At 35.9% G+C, this 19,457-nt stretch overlaps 1 protein-coding gene across 1 annotated transcript; it reads left to right on the top strand.

The window, feature by feature from the left end:
* Positions 1–11,250: 11,250 nt before the first annotated feature.
* Positions 11,251–19,058, top strand: LOC112045300 (ethanolaminephosphotransferase 1). Its single transcript, XM_024081425.2, has 9 exons — positions 11,251–11,333; positions 11,745–11,813; positions 12,226–12,430; positions 13,875–14,028; positions 15,075–15,183; positions 15,977–16,134; positions 17,144–17,324; positions 18,152–18,328; positions 18,947–19,058. Exons 1-9 carry the CDS (start codon positions 11,277–11,279, stop codon positions 19,010–19,012), a joined length of 1,176 nt encoding a protein of 391 aa, XP_023937193.1. The 5' UTR covers positions 11,251–11,276; the 3' UTR covers positions 19,013–19,058.
* Positions 19,059–19,457: the final 399 nt, after the last annotated feature.

Genomic DNA, 19,457 nt, shown 5'->3' on the forward strand with positions numbered 1-19,457 from the left:
TACAGAATATAGAATATAAAAGTCACTATGGATTGTTTGATATGATTAGTTAAGCTTAATGAAAATTGATGTTAGGTTGTAAAGTCACATGCTCTTAAAGTTGTGTGTCGAGTCGCGCTAATATGAGGGAAATGCAATAAAATGAATGAGGACGTAGCATCCGATGTGCAAATCGAATTGTACCGTAGTAAGCAACGAGAGAGCAAAGTACAGGCGACTGTAGCGGAGTGGAGTGGAGCGGTAAATTAAATTGGCAGACTCTGGTGGTTTATGCGCTAAGTCAATATCTTTCGGATTAAGTCAAACGAGCCTGGTTGACATTTGTAAGTATTTTATTGATTCTCTTTATGATGTCGATCGATCGATCAATCGATATCAACCCATATTCAGCTCACTGCTGCTGCTCGAGTCTCCTCTCAGAATGAGAGGGGTAAGGCCAATAGTCCACCACGCTGGCCTAATGCGGATTGGCAAACTTCACACACTCAGAGAATTAAGAAAATTCTCTGGTATGCAGGTTTCCTTACGATGTTTTCCTTCACCGTTTGAGACGCGTGATATTTAATTTCTTAAAAAGCACACAACTGAAAAGTTGGAGGTGCATGCCCCGGACCGGATTCGAATTCACTCCCTCCGGAATCGGAGGCAGAGGTCATATTCACTGGGCTATCACAGCTCTCCTATATGATGTATTCTGGCTATATGACTACATGAAAATAAAACCATTAAAATTTTTTTACTAAATAGTTCCAGGAAACCCCCGACCTTTGCACCCACTTCTAACGTAATAAATCTAAAATGAGTTTTAAGAGAATAGAGGAAGGAAGGAGACAAGAAGAGAGGACGGCCAAAGAAGAGATGGTTGCTTGTGTAAAACAGGATATGTGTGTAATAGGAGTACATAGATGATACGTTGATGAATAATAGTAGCAAGTGGAAGAGATCGACATACCTACTCGTAATTTACCGACCACACTTAAGTGGGATAAGGTCAAGGATGTGATGTTGAACTACCTACTTCCAATATCTTTCTTTGTTAAACGAGTCGTTTCGTCAGTAACAGTTACTTTGTGACAACGACATTGAAATATATGTACATCATTAATCGTCATTTTCATCACGATGTACGATGTATTTTTTAGCTCTTAACCAGAAACTATATATAAAATTAATTAATTAGTTATTTAAAATAGAAGTGGTCACGCTATTCCAATATCGGAAATGATCTTTTTGCCAGTCTCTTTGCGCTTCACGGTGCGCGCGCGCTGTAACCGGACGCCATGTTGCGTTGCCGTGACGACGCTGTGACAGCTGTCACACGGAGCGGACATTCGAATTTAGAATGTTAGAATCGCACACACTGATAAATAATAGAAATTGAAATACTATATTGAAAAATTGAAAACTGAATAAAGATACAGAATTTCAATATTTACTTACTACCTCTAATAGATTGAGAGCAGCATTTAACTAATTAGTCTGTCAGCCTATGTGTCGAGAATTTCAATAAAGACTATAGATTGAGAGCAGATTTAACTATAGTTAGTCTGTCAGCCTATGTGTCTACCATAGATAAATAAGTAATGAAGTATATCTCTCATGACGTTAATTTATTGGAATTTAAAATGAAGTTTCCAACTTCATCATTTATAAACATTTCATCACTAAACTACTGGATGACTACACTACTGGATGACTTTAACCTTAATAGAAGAGGGAATCTGGAAACTTATTTTAGACTATCTATCTACAACAAACACCTAAGTACAAGTTCTTGATTGTATCAGGACTGAATCGTATAGACTATGTTTTCAGGATTTTTTTTTTATTCTTTACAAGTTAGCCCTTGACTACAATCTCACCTGATGGTAAGTGATGATGCAGTCTAAGATGGAAGAGGGCTAACTTGTTAGGAGGACGATGAAAATCCTCACCCCTTTCGGTTTCTACAGGCATCGTACCGGAACGCTAAAACGCTTGGCGGTACGTCTATTCCGGTAGGGTGGTAACTAGCCACGAAGCCTCCCACCAGCCAGACCTGGACAAATTAAGAAAATCTTAATCTGCCCAGCCGGGGATCGAACCCAGGACCTCCGTCTTGTAAATCCACCGCGCATATCACTGCGCCACGGAGGCCGTCAAAAAAGGAGGATTATTCTATAAAGAGCAGATACTTACTTGAAGTAAACAATAGGACGAGATTAATTGTAATGTATAATAGTTTTCTGTGTGAACATAGATTTATTAATGTCGAGAAAACACTTCACGGTTTTTATATTCTGAATGATGGTTATTTAATGCCATGGTTGTATGGCTTCGCAGTGATACTATTTTATCATCATCGTGCAAGCATAATAACAAGTTTCTGAACATTTACAGTTGTGAACTCATATCGGAAAGGAAGGATAATTTTTCAGGTTAGATCATGTCTATTTTAAACTACATCAGGTTGGTTCGCAGTGGACGATTTATTACAATGCTGAGAATCTTTAAGGTTCTGGCAATGTAATTTATTAATGTAGGTATATTTAATACCTACCTCTAATGAAATAATAATGAAACACCTATTTTCAATTTTAAATCTGTGTGTGTGTGTTTTTTGTAACGGGGAAATTCCCTGAAGAGGCATCCAACTCCTGACTACGCAGTGGCGTGTACTTCGTCGATGCAAAATTTCTTTTTTTAAATTTATTCTTTACATGTTAGCCCTTTGACTAAAATCTCGCCTGATGGTAAGTGATGATGCAATCTAAGATGGAAGCTGGCCAACTTGTTATGAGTAGGATAAAAATCTATACCCCTTTTGGTTTCTACACGACATCGTACCGGAATGCTAAATAGCTTGGCGGTACGTCTTTGCCAGGGTAACTAGCCACGGCCAAAGCCTCGCACCAGCCAGACCTGGACCATTTAAGAAAGACTCGAACCCAGGACCTCCGTCTTGTAAATCCATTACGCATACCTCTACGCCGTCAAACTTACTTGCACTTCCTACCTCTCAATTAAAGTTCGTGTTATAGGTTAAAGTGCCATTGCAAGCTGCTATACTTATAAGGTCGCACATAAGGTGATGAGATAAGCTACACGTGGCCTCGAGATCGATGCACGAGACTATTGGACAGAAGTTTTCAGAATGCTTCGGAGATTACATCTTCGAGCAGAAATATTTCGATTGTAATACCGCTTAGCGGCCTCCTTCGTTATTGCAGCCAATGTTATTTAATTTATACTATACGTCCCTATGTTTTTGTAGTCCATACTAAGTTTTGTCCAGTAGAGATGATGATTGATCCAAATTTTGCTACACCACTGAGCTCCACCGCTCTTCAATTCCATTATACAATATTTTTGTATATATAGTTTTTACACTTCCTGAACACATAACTTGACATTGTAGACGATATTTAGGTATTATTTGTGTTTGGTGTTTTAATAACGTTCATTGTTTTATAAGTGACTAAATGAAATTAAGTCAATTTTCTATATTTGATCGCGTCAGTTTTGATGCGTCCCCCCATCTCTAGTATAAAATGTTATTGATTACAGCAATTTCACAGAAAGTAACTGCCGCCTCTCTGGCATTTTTCCCGGCCGATCAATGGTTCCCAAACTGAGCACTTCTCGAGTGTATGCTATGCGGTGTCCCTGGTGTTTCCAAAATGTTGTAACGTCGCGTATGTGTGTGTTACTACAAACAGAAAAAGCAAAAACATACTCCATGGGACTTCAGAAATTAATATATCAGTGCCCAAAAGCGATGAGAGGTATTATGATATTGTTTCTAGTCTAGGTATCTGTGGATTGGGTTTATTAAAAATACTACAAAAGCTCTCTCAATAGATTGTAACTCGAAAGGTTCGACGGAAAAATTAGGCAAAGACCAAGACTTTTAGGTTAACTATCTTTGACATATTTGAAAATTACCATACTGACATAACAGTAATGATTAATTAATCAGATATAAAATGAGAAAGGTCAAAAAAACAAAAAGGCTCACTTTATTTATACCTTTTTTAAATCGCGTTTAGAAATACGTTTATCGAAACACGTTCACAATTCCAAACAAGTAAAACATTTTATAGGATATCCCGTTACTTCCAATGAAGCTTTAATTAGTAAAAATTAAAACAATAAACAAGAGTGGCAAGGGCCGATAAATTTAGACGAATTGAAAACAATCACGGTTCCGCTAAATAATTATCGTGCCGAGCGGGGCAAAAAGACAAACAGACTGTTTTGTTATTGAATGTTAATTTGTTGGTTTAGTGAGTAATTGCTCGACATTGTAAGCTAGGGTTGGCACATTTAACACTATAGAAATTGTGATCAACTCATCAAACTCATCAACTCCGTCCTTGTCTAATTGGTTTCTTCCATTTAAATCTTCTCTAAATCCAAAGAAATGGAAATGTTGTCTTAACTTTTCGCAGTGCAGGTTCAAAATTCAAGAAAAATGTAACGAATACTTGTACTTAACAAAGTAAACGAATTGTAACTTGTGCCATTCTATAAAAAAATGCATGTCCTATATTGCGTATAGTGTTTCGATAGTAAAACTCTAAATCACGGTATCTGGAGGCGACATTGTTATCCAAAATTTAGATTGGAACACGCCATTTCTGTTGTTTTGTTCTAACAATTTCACATAACATTGTGATAATCAATTTTAGGGTATAATTCCGCAGTTATTATGTACTATGTGTTATTATGTTTTTAATTTCCACTACCAGTTTATATACGTTCCCATTTTTAAATCAAATAGATTGTTTTTAAATGTGCCCCTATGCTTCAAGCTATTAAATTCCTGGCCTGGAATTTGGTAAAATATCAGTAACCTACTAACTTAAAGTTATTAATTTTATCTCTGTTTTGTTCTTTGAAAATTATCTGTAATATAATTAGACCATCAGCCATATTTTTATAAATAAAATCATTAAGTTAATGATTAATGCCTTTTTTGCTTACCTAATACTTTTCCAAATAGTACTTTGAAATAAGATACTACTACTACCACTGGGACTTGAGTACAAAGTCTAAACGCAACATGACAATTAGGACCTATAAAATACTTGGTAAATAGATGACAGAAAAAACTATTAAAATTTTTAAAATACTAATTAAAACAATAATTTTATTTCCTGAATCATAGAATTGACAACCATGACAATGTACGTGTTACCGACGAAATTTTCAGTCCCAACTTAGACACAATAGTGAATTTGATTGTGAGATTTTATGCTACGAAAACAAGATTAATTTTTTGAACTTTGAATAGTATACGTGTAGATCAAAAATCTTGTATAAGCATACAAGAACAGCCAACTCTCAGTTAAAGTCTGTATCTGTAAGTATTCTATTTAAAAGAACTTCTAAATTATGTACATTATATACTTTAAAATTATTATCAAATTTAATTTAATTACAATTTAAGCATACCTATATCGCACATAATCTACATGTAAAATTGAATTGCTAGTTATTATTATTTCTAAATATTTAAAAATCAACAAACAAAAGTTATAGTTTCAATTCAAAGAAATCTAACTGAATAGGATATCTTTAAGAATTCGGTCAGTATTTTTTTTATTATTATGATAATTAATATTATTGGACAATGATTTTTATTATGATTTAGTTACAAGTAAATGAAAGCACGAGATACCAGGAGATCAGGCAGACATAAGAGGAAGCGTAAATAGGTGTGAGACTGAGACCATCCGGCCCGACAGACTAATGATAAACCCGTGGCCTAAGAGGTAGCCGAATGTCTAACTTCACTAACCTATATTTATAAAATGCCAACAATCTGATTATTATCTGTAGGTAGGTATGCTAAATACGAATATAACCTTATCGTTTGATCTACGATACCAAAAGATGTTTCTATTGCAATTAACAAAAACAAAATATTTTGTGTATTGTAAAAGTTGTATAATGTTTTATAAACCTTTACTTAACGGTCTCCAGAAATGTCAAGAATGCGTCTCCTCTTTGGTTTTGCGGAGCAAATCAAAATAAAAATAAAAAAATATTGTTAAAAATCGCTTTACTTTATACTTTGAATTATCTATGTGGAATTTAAATTATCTGAATGTTTTTCGACAGTAAAAAAGTAGGGACAACAAACCAAGTGTTCTCTGTAGAGAAAACATGTGTTTTCCTAAACCCGCTTGGTTCCATGCCTTGTACGGTAGCTGTATTCGAATTAATCGGCCAGCCCGTGATGAGCCGGCTAGACGCCGTGACAGACGATCACGTGCAATGCAAATGGAAACGGCCTTAGTTGTTTTAATTTAAACTAATGTTAACTCGTTAGATCGCAGTTAACTACAGGACTGTGTTAACTAATACGTCTTTCGATTGTATGGCTTACTACCGCTATATGATGAAATTGGCCATTCTGTGATATATCTTGCTGTGTCACATAAGGCTCGTATTTTAGTGTTTATGAATTGGATCTATTGTCTTCTGCATCAAGACCGAATGACATAAATCAGTCAAAATCAACAATTTTATTATGATATGATACTGAATTTTAAATCTTGAATCTTGGTGGAATTTTGACTAAGTATTTATTTAGAATTAGAGATTTCTTAAGGAGTCTTTGCCGATAAACTTTAAAAGACTATGTCAACCATCATAATGTCAACATGATTTATATTAAAAAAGGCGAGTGAAACCGCAGGTCAAAGTTAAGGAATCCATAAAACCACTAGGATCATCCTAAACACGTACCTTGAAAGGCGAAAGTACCAGATAAACATAACTTTATAGAAGATCGATACACCTGCGTTGCCACGCGACGCGGAGGGCGCTATCCGACACCGGCGCGTAATTTGAAATTCGAACCAGGCCGATAATGTCTGTGTTGCCAGTTGCCTGATCCCAAATTATCCGTAATTTCGTAGGGATGCGCCTTTTCATGTTATTTCGGTAGTTTGGGCTTGCATTTAATTAGCATTGTTCCGCTATTCGTAGATAATGTTCGTGGTAAAAGTTTTAATGAATATCGGATTTATTGAAGAATGTAAATGGTTTGAAAGTTTTAACGAGTGAGCGCTGAACAGTATAAAGCAGTTTGTTGAGCATGGCCTAATAAAGAACTCAGCTCAAGAAAACTCATTACGGGTGTATACAATTTCAATTAGTTATAAAATGATTTTACATTTCAAATGAAGAACGAGATATCAGTGTTTTTAATAAATAGATAACATCGAGTCATCACTAAAAAACTAATAATATTTTAATGAGGACACTATTTAAATCATGAACTTTTTCCGGTATCACTGTTAAAATATTAACATTTGAGTTTTAAAATATTAACATTAAGAATATTGTGTTGTAAAACTATTAACTGGGAATTTTAATGAACAACTTCTGTAAGCAGAGAAGCCCGGTTGTAAAATAATATTCATTAATTTATGCACCAATATGTTATGTATTTACCTCTATCTACATACAAACAGGCAGTTCAATTGAGCAAAAATGTGACTCCCTAGCACAGAGTAACATCTGTATAGAGATCTTTTTCAAACTTTTAAATCGATGTGGAATGTTTATCAACAAACGAATTAAAAAGGTAGAAAACGCATGCCATTTCATACCGAATAATAATTTTAGTAATTAAATTTTTCCAAATTGTTGTTTTCTGAAAAGAAAACAATAAGAAACATAAGCCAACTTATTCTGAATATTATACGTTTATCGAATCAGTAATAATTCTTTACCATTGAACATAAGAGGGTGCAATGGATCAAAAACTCCGTAATCGTAGGGCACATACGAATAACATTCGTAGTTGGCATTATCGGTACCTATTCATCCATCATTTAGAATCTCAATTAATTAAAAGGACGTAGCAGTTAATGGGATTAAAAATCATTTGACAAATAGAAAGATTGACGGTGTAAAACGTTTGACAGTGATTTAGAAACAGTAAATTTTGGCGTACTACAGGGAAGTATTTTGGGACCCATGCTCTTCATTAGGAGTCTAAGTTGCCCCCTTGCCCTCATACGCTACGCTACTGTTATGAGTAAGTAATACATAAATTAAATCCATGGATCCATGGCACGAGATGTTGAAGGCGATAATATATGCTACACAAATGCCGCAGCCATAATTATTATATTATCTTTAAAGGGTCTTCATAGCCTGAGGTGTTTCAAAGGTTTGAAAAGGGCATGCGACACATCCAGAAACTAAACTTAGATTTAGATATTATACATAATTATAATAGTGTAACTATTGACATGTAGGTACACCGAGGTAAAAGCATAAACTGTAACATTGTATAACTAGCAGCGTACATTATGTGGGACCATTGAATAATCTTCATGTCATATCATGACCGGGAGCGGAGATTTGGAGCTTAGACTCACCACGCTGTCCCGAATCGAGTTGGCGCGTTAAAGCTGATATTGTTTAATTCTTTAGCGACCATGTTAATTAATGTGGCTGGGACCGACGGCATGGGCGTGTAACACCTTCAATTTTTCAATTCTGAGCGGAGAAATTGTTCTGAAAGTTTATTAGTAGTCCATTTTGCTGCCCGGATTGATCCTAATTTGCGGGTTTAATTTTTGTTTGGCAGCACATGATTAAAGCTATAGCCAGCGGTGTTGAAGTACCATCTTATAAGTGATGCATTCCTGGTATATTTTTTTACTTCCTGTGTCTCTTATGATCAACGTAGAGTTTCATGTTAAAGACTGCGTAATATATCGCCTACTCTGCGCTACGCTACCCTGCGCTCAATACGCAGTGCATCAAATTAACAGCTGTCGCAGCGGCCGTTTGTCACTGCGCGTCGCGCGGGACACAATTAACGCGGTTAATTGCACGCTGCACCACTGCGCTCAATTAATGCCTGGCCATTTTGTCGCGTTTTATAGTCTTCACCCTAATTTGCGGGTTTGATTTTTGGTTGGCAACATATATAATTACGCTATTGGGCTAGTTAGGTGTCGCAGTATCAGCTTATGAGTGATGTATTCCTGGTAATTTTCTCTTGCTCATTGTGATGTATATGCAAAAAGCGGCACAGCCGAAGCAATTCAAGCCATTTTCGACCCCCTATAACTTCGTATCGGATGAGACCATAAGTCTGGTTTCATCTAATACGAATCCAGACATTTGTATAGACACAATATATTTCAAATTTCATTGAATTTGAACGAGTAGTGAATTATAACTATATAATCAAAGTTTCTTAATTTTGTGACTGACTGGCTGACCGATCATCAAAACTCGAAGGCACTTCCAGCAGACATAGAAGCTTAAATTTAGAATACAATTTAGTGTTTAGTGTATCAATGAGGAGATAGTTATTATTAATAATAATTAACCATAACCACCTTCGCTGGCCAAAAATCCGCTGGCCGAGGGTTCCACGCGTCCCATCCGTCAACCTCTGGGTCTTACTGCGATATCGTAGGTATACACACAAACCACGTTTTATTTATTTACCGTCTAGACTTGTTAATAAATTACTTATACCAGCAAAGCCTCCGAAATAAAACCATAGAGACAGGGAGCAGCGTTTGAGATTTTCATATGTGTATTGTATATACGAGTATGTTACGCTCAAAGAACACAACGTGTTGAGATCGAATAGCATGTCAGCCTCGACACGAATTTCGTTATTTGGTCTTTCTGTGTTTGCCTCAACGCGATGTGTGCGTTTTCATTAGAGCTGTAACACGAATTTGGCCATATGGATGTTTTACTGTGACCACAACGCGTTGTGAGCTATTTTTCCGCTCACTGAGCGTTTTTGATCTTTGAGTGTAACACATACACGTGACATCGTGGATATCATGATTACCTTACTTACCTGCTCACATACCTGTGAAAATCTTGATTATTATAGGTATAATACAACAGAATACAAAAAAATACAACTGTTATTTTATAATCGGAATTGGCACAATTGGTTTATTGATAAGATAGCCCAGTTAATAGTAAAAATATTATTTAACACTTAATGACTAATCTTATCCGAATACCTTGCCATGTTGATAATGATAATAATAGGTACATGAGTACTGTGATTGTTATAGGAGTAAGTACAGTTGACTATTGCAACTTTTAGCCTGTTAACAAGTTAGCCCGCTCCCATCTTAGTTTGCATTATCATTATCAATTACCATCAGGTGAGATTTTAGTCAAAGACTAACTTGTAAAGAATAAAAAACAGAAAAACTCAGTTGGCACAAATGAAAGGCATAAAGAAAAAATGCATTGAAGTATTGGTTTATAAACAGCACTCCATAATTGGTTATAGCACTACAGCTAAAACCAAAAGGAATTCCCGGATTATATTCACTATACGTCTACGTATATCTATGAAACGTAGAAAAAAGGGGAATTCTACCTAATAGTAGACTGCTAAATGACGAGACGACATATCTTATGCAATTGGTAAAGCCACAGTCTATATCAGAGAGATAATAATGGAATCGATTAATAGCTCTGGTAAATTTAGTATTAAAATTTGTATTTCACAATTTTTTTTAGAAAGTACCCTAGATATCGACAAGTATAGATATCTGTCTAAAGGTGTCAGAGAAGGCCACTGATCCTATTTTGGTACTTTTTTGCGTGTTTATAATTAGTTACTAACATTAAACTTGGTTAAACAAGAATAAAGCTTCCTATGGTGTTTAATAAACACCATAAGAAGCTTTCGCTTAACTGCTGGATCAAGGGTCGGATACAGAAGGCAGTGATTCTTGAGATGGCGCGTATTGTGAGGAGGTTCCTCACTCTGAAGCCCTGACCGCCGCCGGTTGCTTGGGCACTCAAATATCCCGCAGCGGGGGGTAGATATTTTTTACAAATTTTATATTGTTTTGAATAAAAATTTGGAATATTGTAAAAATTTTAAAAAAGGACATATTATAAACAAATGATAGAATAAAAACTTGGGTAAACCAAACTATCACATACAGTGTTATCTGTCAATGCTTGTACCTTAATGTTACGCAAAAAAGAAATCTTGATAACAATTCACTACAATGGGTGCAGCTCGACGGAATTAGCGTAAAATACAACATTAAATAATTAAGACATTATTTGAATACCTAAAAATAGTTAAGGTCAAGGTGTTTATCAGACAGTCAAAATTTTACCATATTTTGTAAACACTACGGCTTCTATTACAAAAACACGTTGAGTTTTTTTTTTATATTTTGATAAACATACACGGATACTAGTATTAATCTTTACAGTAGTAATCTTTACATCGGACTGTGTAGTGTTTACAGGTTGTGAAAATGTTCGACTACAAATACTTGAGTAAAAAACACCTAAAAGGATTTGATAAATATAAGGTAAGACAACCTATGCGTATCTATAGCTGTAACCTTGAGCAATAATTCGCCGTTAATATTAAGTTTTTAAATTTTTACAGTTTTATTTAATATCTTGTAAGTTGCCCATTTAAATTATTCGATTGTAAGTTTCATGTTAAACGGACAAGTTGCTTTGGGGCGAAAAATTTTTTAATTCTTGTCAAGCTCTGGAAGAAAATAGTGTGCGCAAAGTATGACTAAAAATAATTATGCATACAAAATATCGTTTGAGGATTAAACTCTTGAGGAAATAATCGTGGTTGCTACACCAAGCTGTTTACATAATGGTTAGTTTAGTAGTTTACTGACAACAGACAGATAGACAGACGCGGCAGAAGACCGTCTTACGTTAAGGTTTACTCCATTCTTCTTTTGAACTTGTTGTTTCAGTACAGTGCCATAGACACGAGTCCCCTCAGCAGATATGTTATGCATCCAACGTGGAATTTTACTGTTAGAGTAAGTATCGTTTTGGTGTTTGTTTCTATTAGTTTTAAAATGTAAGAAAATTAAAAAAAATAACATATTGAGATATTTTTTTTTTTCCTAAAAGATTTTTTAGAATTTCTATTGATATTTCTTAATTATTTGTTAACAAAGTCAAACGGACATCCAAAATTAGAGAACTATATTATACACTAGCCGACATACAGCGGTTTCACCCGCGTAGTTCCCGTTCCCGTAAGAATATGGGGATGAAATATACTATAAATCACTCACCAAAATAACGGCTTTCTATAAAAGAGTTTTCAAAATCGTACAGAGATTACCTCTTACAACACAATTTACCTCTTTATTACATACCTATAGATAGATTAACGCTTTGGGAGCTGGAAAATGTCACCTTACGTTTTTAAAAATATTTTTTCAGTTCATACCCAAATGGATAGCACCCAATTTGTTAACTTTCGCTGGTTTCCTCTGCATGGTGCTAACTGTACTCATCATTATGGTGTATGACTACGACTGTACGGCGGCTGGACGACCAGGCAGTAAGACTATAGAAGAGCACTACACCAAACCGAATTGGGTGTACACTGTCTGTGCAGTGTTGGTGTTCCTAGCATATAATTTAGGTAAGTTTGCAGCTTTATGATTCCTTGGTCTAACAGTGGAGGTAGCCCACGACTCTTCATCTATACATAAGTATTACGAGTATGTCAGTATTAATCTTAGTTACTCCTAGCACTGTCTCGTTGGCCTAGTTAGCCTATATGGCTTTGGGTAACGCGGTCCTGGGTAAAGCTTTGTGAGCTTTGCTTTTTTCCAAGATCAGTAACAATTCTTAGGTCAAAATTGTTTGTATTTACACACCCGTGCCTCAGAGAGCACGATGTGTAAACTGAAATATCGGAAAATACTATCATTATATTTTTGACCGGTTCGAAGGTAGAGCGAATCCAAATATATGCGGTCTCGTTTGCGTTTCTGAAAAAGCTATTTTCTTTTATATAAACACCTTTTTATGCGGCTTTACATTTTACTTGGTTTATAAAGTTTTTTTTTTATTTTACCGCAAAAGCACCGTAACATGTACAACAACGTATTATATTGTAATATATTTCTCCCTTGATTCATCAAGGTTGCGGTAATGATTCATCCAAATCAGTCACATCAATCGCTCAATAATTTCGTATCAAATTACACACATGACTTCATGAATGTAGATTTATCTGGATAATTTTAATTAACAATTTAATAATGTCAGTACCTACATAGATTAACTTTACGAACGAATATTGTACTCGTAAGCTTTGTATTAGGCTATACCTACTTACATGGCTACGCCTACATACTGAAACCTGCTTACCTGAGAATTTTCTTAATTGTCAATGTGTGTGAAGTCTGCTAATAGGTACGCTAATAGGTAGGTATTAACCAATAACTCCTCTCGTTTCATGAACAGAATCAACATTGAGCCGTATATGGGTTGTTAATAATGATGATGATTATGATGATGAAATACAGAAATCTATAGATAACTAAGTGACTGACTTTACTGTCTGACACAATTAGGTATACGGTAGGACTTACACATTAAAGTAGCTGAATTAAAGGTTTTATAATTTAACCCCTAATGCCAGCCACTCACTATCTGATAAGCCCACATGCCTGCAGTGCTAACGGCTTGACAGCCGATAAAACTGATCTTGTGTTGGTCGTGATGTGAATGACACCACGCCGATCGCGACCAACGCACGATCAGTTTTATCGGACGAGGCATGTGAGCTTACTTGATCGTCAGTGACTGACTTAAAGTTAAAGGGCATGAAAGGACCTACATAGGTTTAAAAATGTCCATTTAGAACAGATTTATCATTGTTCAACTTGGACAAAGCCAAGGCGTTGTGATAGTACATTATACTGAGCTTCACCATAGCAGATCAACTTTGTGCCAAATAAGCGCCAGCACTTGGGTCACCTGACGTATGTATCAATTTGTCAGACATAGAACTGATTTTTTTTTTGGTATCTTATGACCATGGGCCTAAAGTCTCAAAAGCATTATTTTTCAAATAGATGGCATCGACGGTAAACAAGCAAGAAGGATCGGCGTGTCAGGTCCACTCGGGGAAATGTTCGACCATGGACTGGACTCGTACATCGTGTTCTTTATACCTTATACCTTACTCTCCGTATTTGGGAGGGACGAATTCTCAATTCCTTTGTTCAGGTAAACGGTTATTATTCTCTCATTGTACTAAGAATGAGTGGAGAAATATAAACAATCAACAATTATTCCAATGTATACGTACTTATTATGCACTAGCGACCTCTTTAATCCAGCCTTTACAGTAGTATCGCTGTAAAAATGGAGTAACTTCTCCCGTTTTCCCAACATTTCCCCTCACTGTTCTGCTCCTATTGATCGTAGCGTGATGAAAACTATAACCTGCCCATATGAATATGAACCTGAGTATAAAGAATAATTGTACCAAGTTTCGTTAAAATCCGTCGAGTAGTTTTTGTTTCTTCAACGAGCATACAGCCAGACAAAAATTTTACTGATTGAATTTTTGGCATCAGTATCGATCATCACCCCCTGATAGTTATTTTGGAAATATATTTCATGTACAGAATTGTCCTCTCTACAGATTTATTATACGAGTAAGTTTGTAAGATATAATGTTCACAAATGAAGAGTAAATTTGCTCTATATTTATAAGATAATTCTTTCGACTGTTTCTTATTGACCGACTTTAAAAGAAGGAGGACGTTCTCAATTAAAACCATGTTTAACACAAAAAACAGAAAAACAAAATATTTAAAAAAATCAACTTACATTATAAAAACCTATGTGCAATCTACTGACCTGCTTAAAAGACAGAAGGAGAAGTATACCTCAAGGCATTACCGGGGTTGGAGAAGGGGCTGGATTAGCGGGGGAGAAAGTTCCCCCGCGTCTTACCCGGGCAAGGAGGCCAAGTCTGGAGGCACTTTTGGCTGGTGGGAGTCTTCGGCCGTGGCTAGTTACCACCCTACCGACAAAGACGTACCGCCAGGCGATTTAGCGTTCCGTTACGATGTCGTGTAGAAACCGAAAGGGGTGTGGATTTTCATCCTACTCCTAACAAGTTGGCCAGCTTCCATCTTAGTCACCACTTACTATCAGGTGAGATTGTAGTCAAGAGCCAACTTTTAAAGAATAAAAAAAAACTTCTCCGGGAGGAGATGTCTGGTAGGGGTACATGGTCTCATTAATTTAATTTTAATTTCCAGAGCATACTTGATAGTAGCAAGCATTGTATTGAACTTCTACGTCACGCACTGGGAGAAATATAACACAGGCACTTTGTATTTACCTTGGGGCTACGACCTTAGTATGTGGGTAAGTATCCTTATACTTATATAACCTTTGATAAAGGTAGAATCTACGGATAATTGACTGAAATAATTGGCTGAGTTTGTTGTGGGCACTTCTCGGAATGGCGCTTTGGAACCATCGTAAACTGAAATAAATGAAATTTGATTTGTATGACTGATATAATATATCGACGTCTTGCCAAAAAAAATGCTGATGAAATTGACTTATTTTCTACAAGAGTTAACTTTGACATACACTGAGAAATAATTTTCAGTTTCAACTTGAAGTGAGGATTTTTTGGAAATTAGAAGTGTCGTTTTTCCGTTATTATACAGACTAGGGCGTGCACGTGGAAAAACAGAAAAATGTCACTTCTAACTGGGCAACCTATTTGCAATTTGTCAATATATAATATCTATCATTTATTTCTTATCTATACATAATATTTTAAATGCGACAGTAAGTCTGACTGTCTGTCTGTCTGTTACCTTTTCACGGCTAAACGGTTGAACCGATCAAAATGAATTTTGTTATATGGTGATAAAAATAGGGGTGAAGTAGGGGTTTAAAGTTTACATTGACTTCCATGTGTACGAAGTCGCGGGCGTCCGCTAGTCACTAATAAATAACAAATGAGAGTAGATTTATGTTAATTTTTCTTCGTTCGTTCTTAAATGCATACAACTGAAAAGTTGGAGGTGCATGCCCCGGACCGGATTCGAACCTACACCCTCCGGAATCGGAGGCAGAGATCATATCCACTGGGATCACGGCTCTCTACTAATATATTTTTCTAATAGATTTCTGACTTTTTCAGGTATCATCTCTTCTATTCCTTGCACCGGGTATATACGGCCCAGCAGTATACAAAGTGCACATATTTGGTAACGTAACTTTCTTGCAAGCATTGGAAGTGCTCATACATTGCACTGGTCTTTTCACTACTCTACCCGTTGCAATTTACAATGTTTACTTGTAAGTGACAATACCTATCTAATGACTTAACAAATAGTTTGAATATTTTTAACGTAAAGTCAATAATTAAAAGAATTAAATACCGACTGCCTAATCAGCCGCCCTAACCAAGTGGCACGTCGATTCTCTTTCTACGATCGCTGACGCTTCGAAAACTAGAAAGATGTATGGGAATGACGTTTACCTACTATCGACAGGTCACGTGATCAAGATCTGTCAATCCCACCTAGTCACTCGCCTCGCGTATTTTGTATAGCGATTAATAAATGAAGTTTTTCTAATTGTACATTTTTTTAATATGGCCAGGATATACCATTTTGAAATCCTCTTCATGAGCCCTTGAATTTGATACCCATATCGTAATATTCGAAAAATTTTTTTTCTTCACCTCGAGTCTATAGCGTCTCACAGTCGTGTTGGATTTTTTTTTTATTTCACCTATCTAAGAATACTTGTGTTATTAAGACGAATCTAACGATAGCTTAATTACGTAAATTACGTTCAGCGGTTTGGAAGATATGAGGTAATAAGAATATTACATACCTACATATATACAAGACTAGCTGGCGCCGCGCGGTTTCACCCGCGTGGTACCCGTTCCCGTAGGAAACAGGGATAATATATAGCCTATAGCCTTCCTCGATAAATGGGCTATCTATCGCTGAAAGAATTTTTCAAATCGGACCTGTAATTCCAGAGATTAGCGCGTTCAATCAAACAAACAAACAAACAAACTCTTCAGCTTTATAATATTAGTATAGATACGCGCGAAAAACATAACCCTTCTTGCTGTCGGGTAAGAACTTTGTATTTTGAAAAACAGAACACTAGTGTTTCTTTCTCCGTAAGAAGTGAGCGCATGGTTCCAATTTCACGAGAGGTTATTAGTTCGATCCCCACCCCACTCTCTTTAGACACAGTCTTTATGTCTAATTGGAATGAAAGGCAAGAAGAATACTGGTAATATTTAATACATATAGCAAATAATCTCAAAAAATATTATTTTCAGGTCATACAAAAACAAAACTGGCAATATGTTTTCACTAACAGAAGCGCTACGACCTATTTGGTCGATGTTGGTAATGACATTGACTATTGCAGTGTGGGCGATAAAATCACCAAACAATATCTTTGAGCTGGACCCTAAAGCCTTTTTATTAGTCTTTGGGACTATGTTCAGTAATATAGCAGTAAGTATAAAGGCGCGTTTTCACTTGCTGTGTCGGAAAATTTTCGTGCGATGTATACCTACTCGTAAATGGAAATTGCCTACAGTTTGCCGTCCTCGCCACTACTAATAGACTACAAGCCCATGGACAAAATTAACCTGTGAAATGAACCAACGTGAATAACGCTTGGAATAAGGGTGTTACTATATCAGAAAACAACTCTAAGCACTATGCCATCATTTCTGAGCGGTACATGTCGATAGTTATTTATTTAAACGAATATTAACTATAATTTTTGGGCGGCATAATTATTATTAAACATTATGGTTCGTGTTAAATAATATCTTACTAATTTCTTATTTGTTTTTCAATGTATAAAATGTATTTAAGTAGTGTGTGTACCTATCTTATGATTTTCTCAACTTTTTTGATTTACAAAATGTATGTTTTTACATTTAAGGATCATAAGATACAGGTTTTCTAAACATAATTCAGGGTCCTCAGCACTATTGAAAAGATTACTTATTTAATTTCATATTATATTACCCACTATTACTAAAAGGTACTATTAGCCTGTAAACCCTTTGCATCAGCGTGGTGGGTCTAAGCTTAATATACCTTTTTCTACAAGGAGGGAGGCTTGGCCCTGTAGTGAGCCGTCAATGATGCGTACACTGATCCGCATCGTACATATTGTAATGGACGCTCTTGTATGACTTTCTATACAAAGAATACTAAAATCCGTTGATGTGATGCAGATCTGTGGACGCCTGCCATAAAATAAACTGTTAACAGATCGTGACATTACTGAAGTAGGTACCTATTTTCTTATCGTTCTAATTCTGCAGAGTCGTCTCATAGTAGCGGAAATGAGCGAGCAGCAATGCGACATCATTTCTTGGATCAACATACCGCTGGTGGCGACAGTGGTGCTGGCGCTGTACCAGCCTTGGTTGGAGCTGGCTGCGCTGTACATATTGCTTCTATTCGTATTGTGCGCACATGTGCACTATGGGGTGTGTGTGGTAAGGATCTTTGTAACTCTACATTTGTTGAGGAAGGAATGAGGAAGATGAAAATCCACACCCCTTTCGGTTTCTACGCGACATCGTCGAAGCCCAGCCAATACTGGACCAATTAAGAAACCTCAATCGGGCCAGCCAGGGATCGAACCCAGGATCTCCGTGACCTAAATCCTCGACGCAAATCACTGCGCCACGGTGGTCGTCAAAATATGTATAATCAACTCAATCATGGAATTTGTTCTTTTACGCGAGTGCTTATGGAGGGTTAGGTATATTTGACGAATATATATATAACTCTCCTTCTATCATTAGGTTCTTATTAGAAACAACCTTCACCCATCTGTTTATTCGATTAAAAGTGTTTTACATCTTTAGTACGTTAAAAAGTATATTATTGCGAGTGCCTAAGTTGCCTAAAAACTTCCGGGCCAAACTTTTACTAACTATTATTAACTATCATTAATTAGCTCCTTTATTTCTTGTGTATGATCATAATGTACGTCTGTAGTATCGTAGTTTACAAAACGGATCGTGCAGTACCATACCAGAACGCTATCGCTTGATGGCTCGTCTTTTGCCCCTAAGCTGTACAAACTAATTTTTAACCCTTTTTTGCAGGTGCGGCAAATGTGTAACCATTTCAAAGTTCGGTGTTTCGTTGTACCAAAAGAGAAAAGAAAGTAATTTACTCTGTTTTATTCTAATTTGACCAATAAATTTTTGTACTTTATTAATTAATTTTAATACTAACCTTAATGCTATTTTTGAGTTATAAATTGCAATTTTCATGCACAAATCCTACCTAATAATATTTATCCATATAATATGGAAAATACAAAATCGTAAAACTAATAATAAAAATGTACCTGTAACTAATCACAAAATAGTAAGGATAGAATAAGTAGACTTACATAAAAAAAATTGAAAAGTATGTATCTTAAAATCTACTTAGGCACGTAATAGAAAAAAACAGCCGTTTTCAAAAAAAATTCTATATTTGTTCAAGAAAAAGAAAAACTTATAAACTAATAGACAAATAGAAATTTTCATGAGCTTTTCGCTGGTAGAATAAGTTAAACTTTGGAGCTGGCTCTACATATTATTTAATTGAAATGAGAAAAAAAACAAT

This window comes from Bicyclus anynana, chromosome 2, assembly GCF_947172395.1.
Source record: "Bicyclus anynana chromosome 2, ilBicAnyn1.1, whole genome shotgun sequence".
NCBI classification, from domain to species: Eukaryota; Metazoa; Arthropoda; class Insecta; order Lepidoptera; family Nymphalidae; genus Bicyclus; species Bicyclus anynana.

Coding starts and splice junctions, on each gene's coding strand:
- LOC112045300 (XM_024081425.2), top strand. CDS start 11,277: ATGTTCGACTACAAATACTTGAGTAAAAAACACCTAAAAGGATTTGAT. Junction 14,029..15,074: donor TTCTCAATTCCTTTGTTCAG/GTAAACGGTTAT, acceptor TTTAATTTCCAG/AGCATACTTGATAGTAGCAA. Junction 18,329..18,946: donor TGCACTATGGGGTGTGTGTG/GTAAGGATCTTT, acceptor CCTTTTTTGCAG/GTGCGGCAAATGTGTAACCA.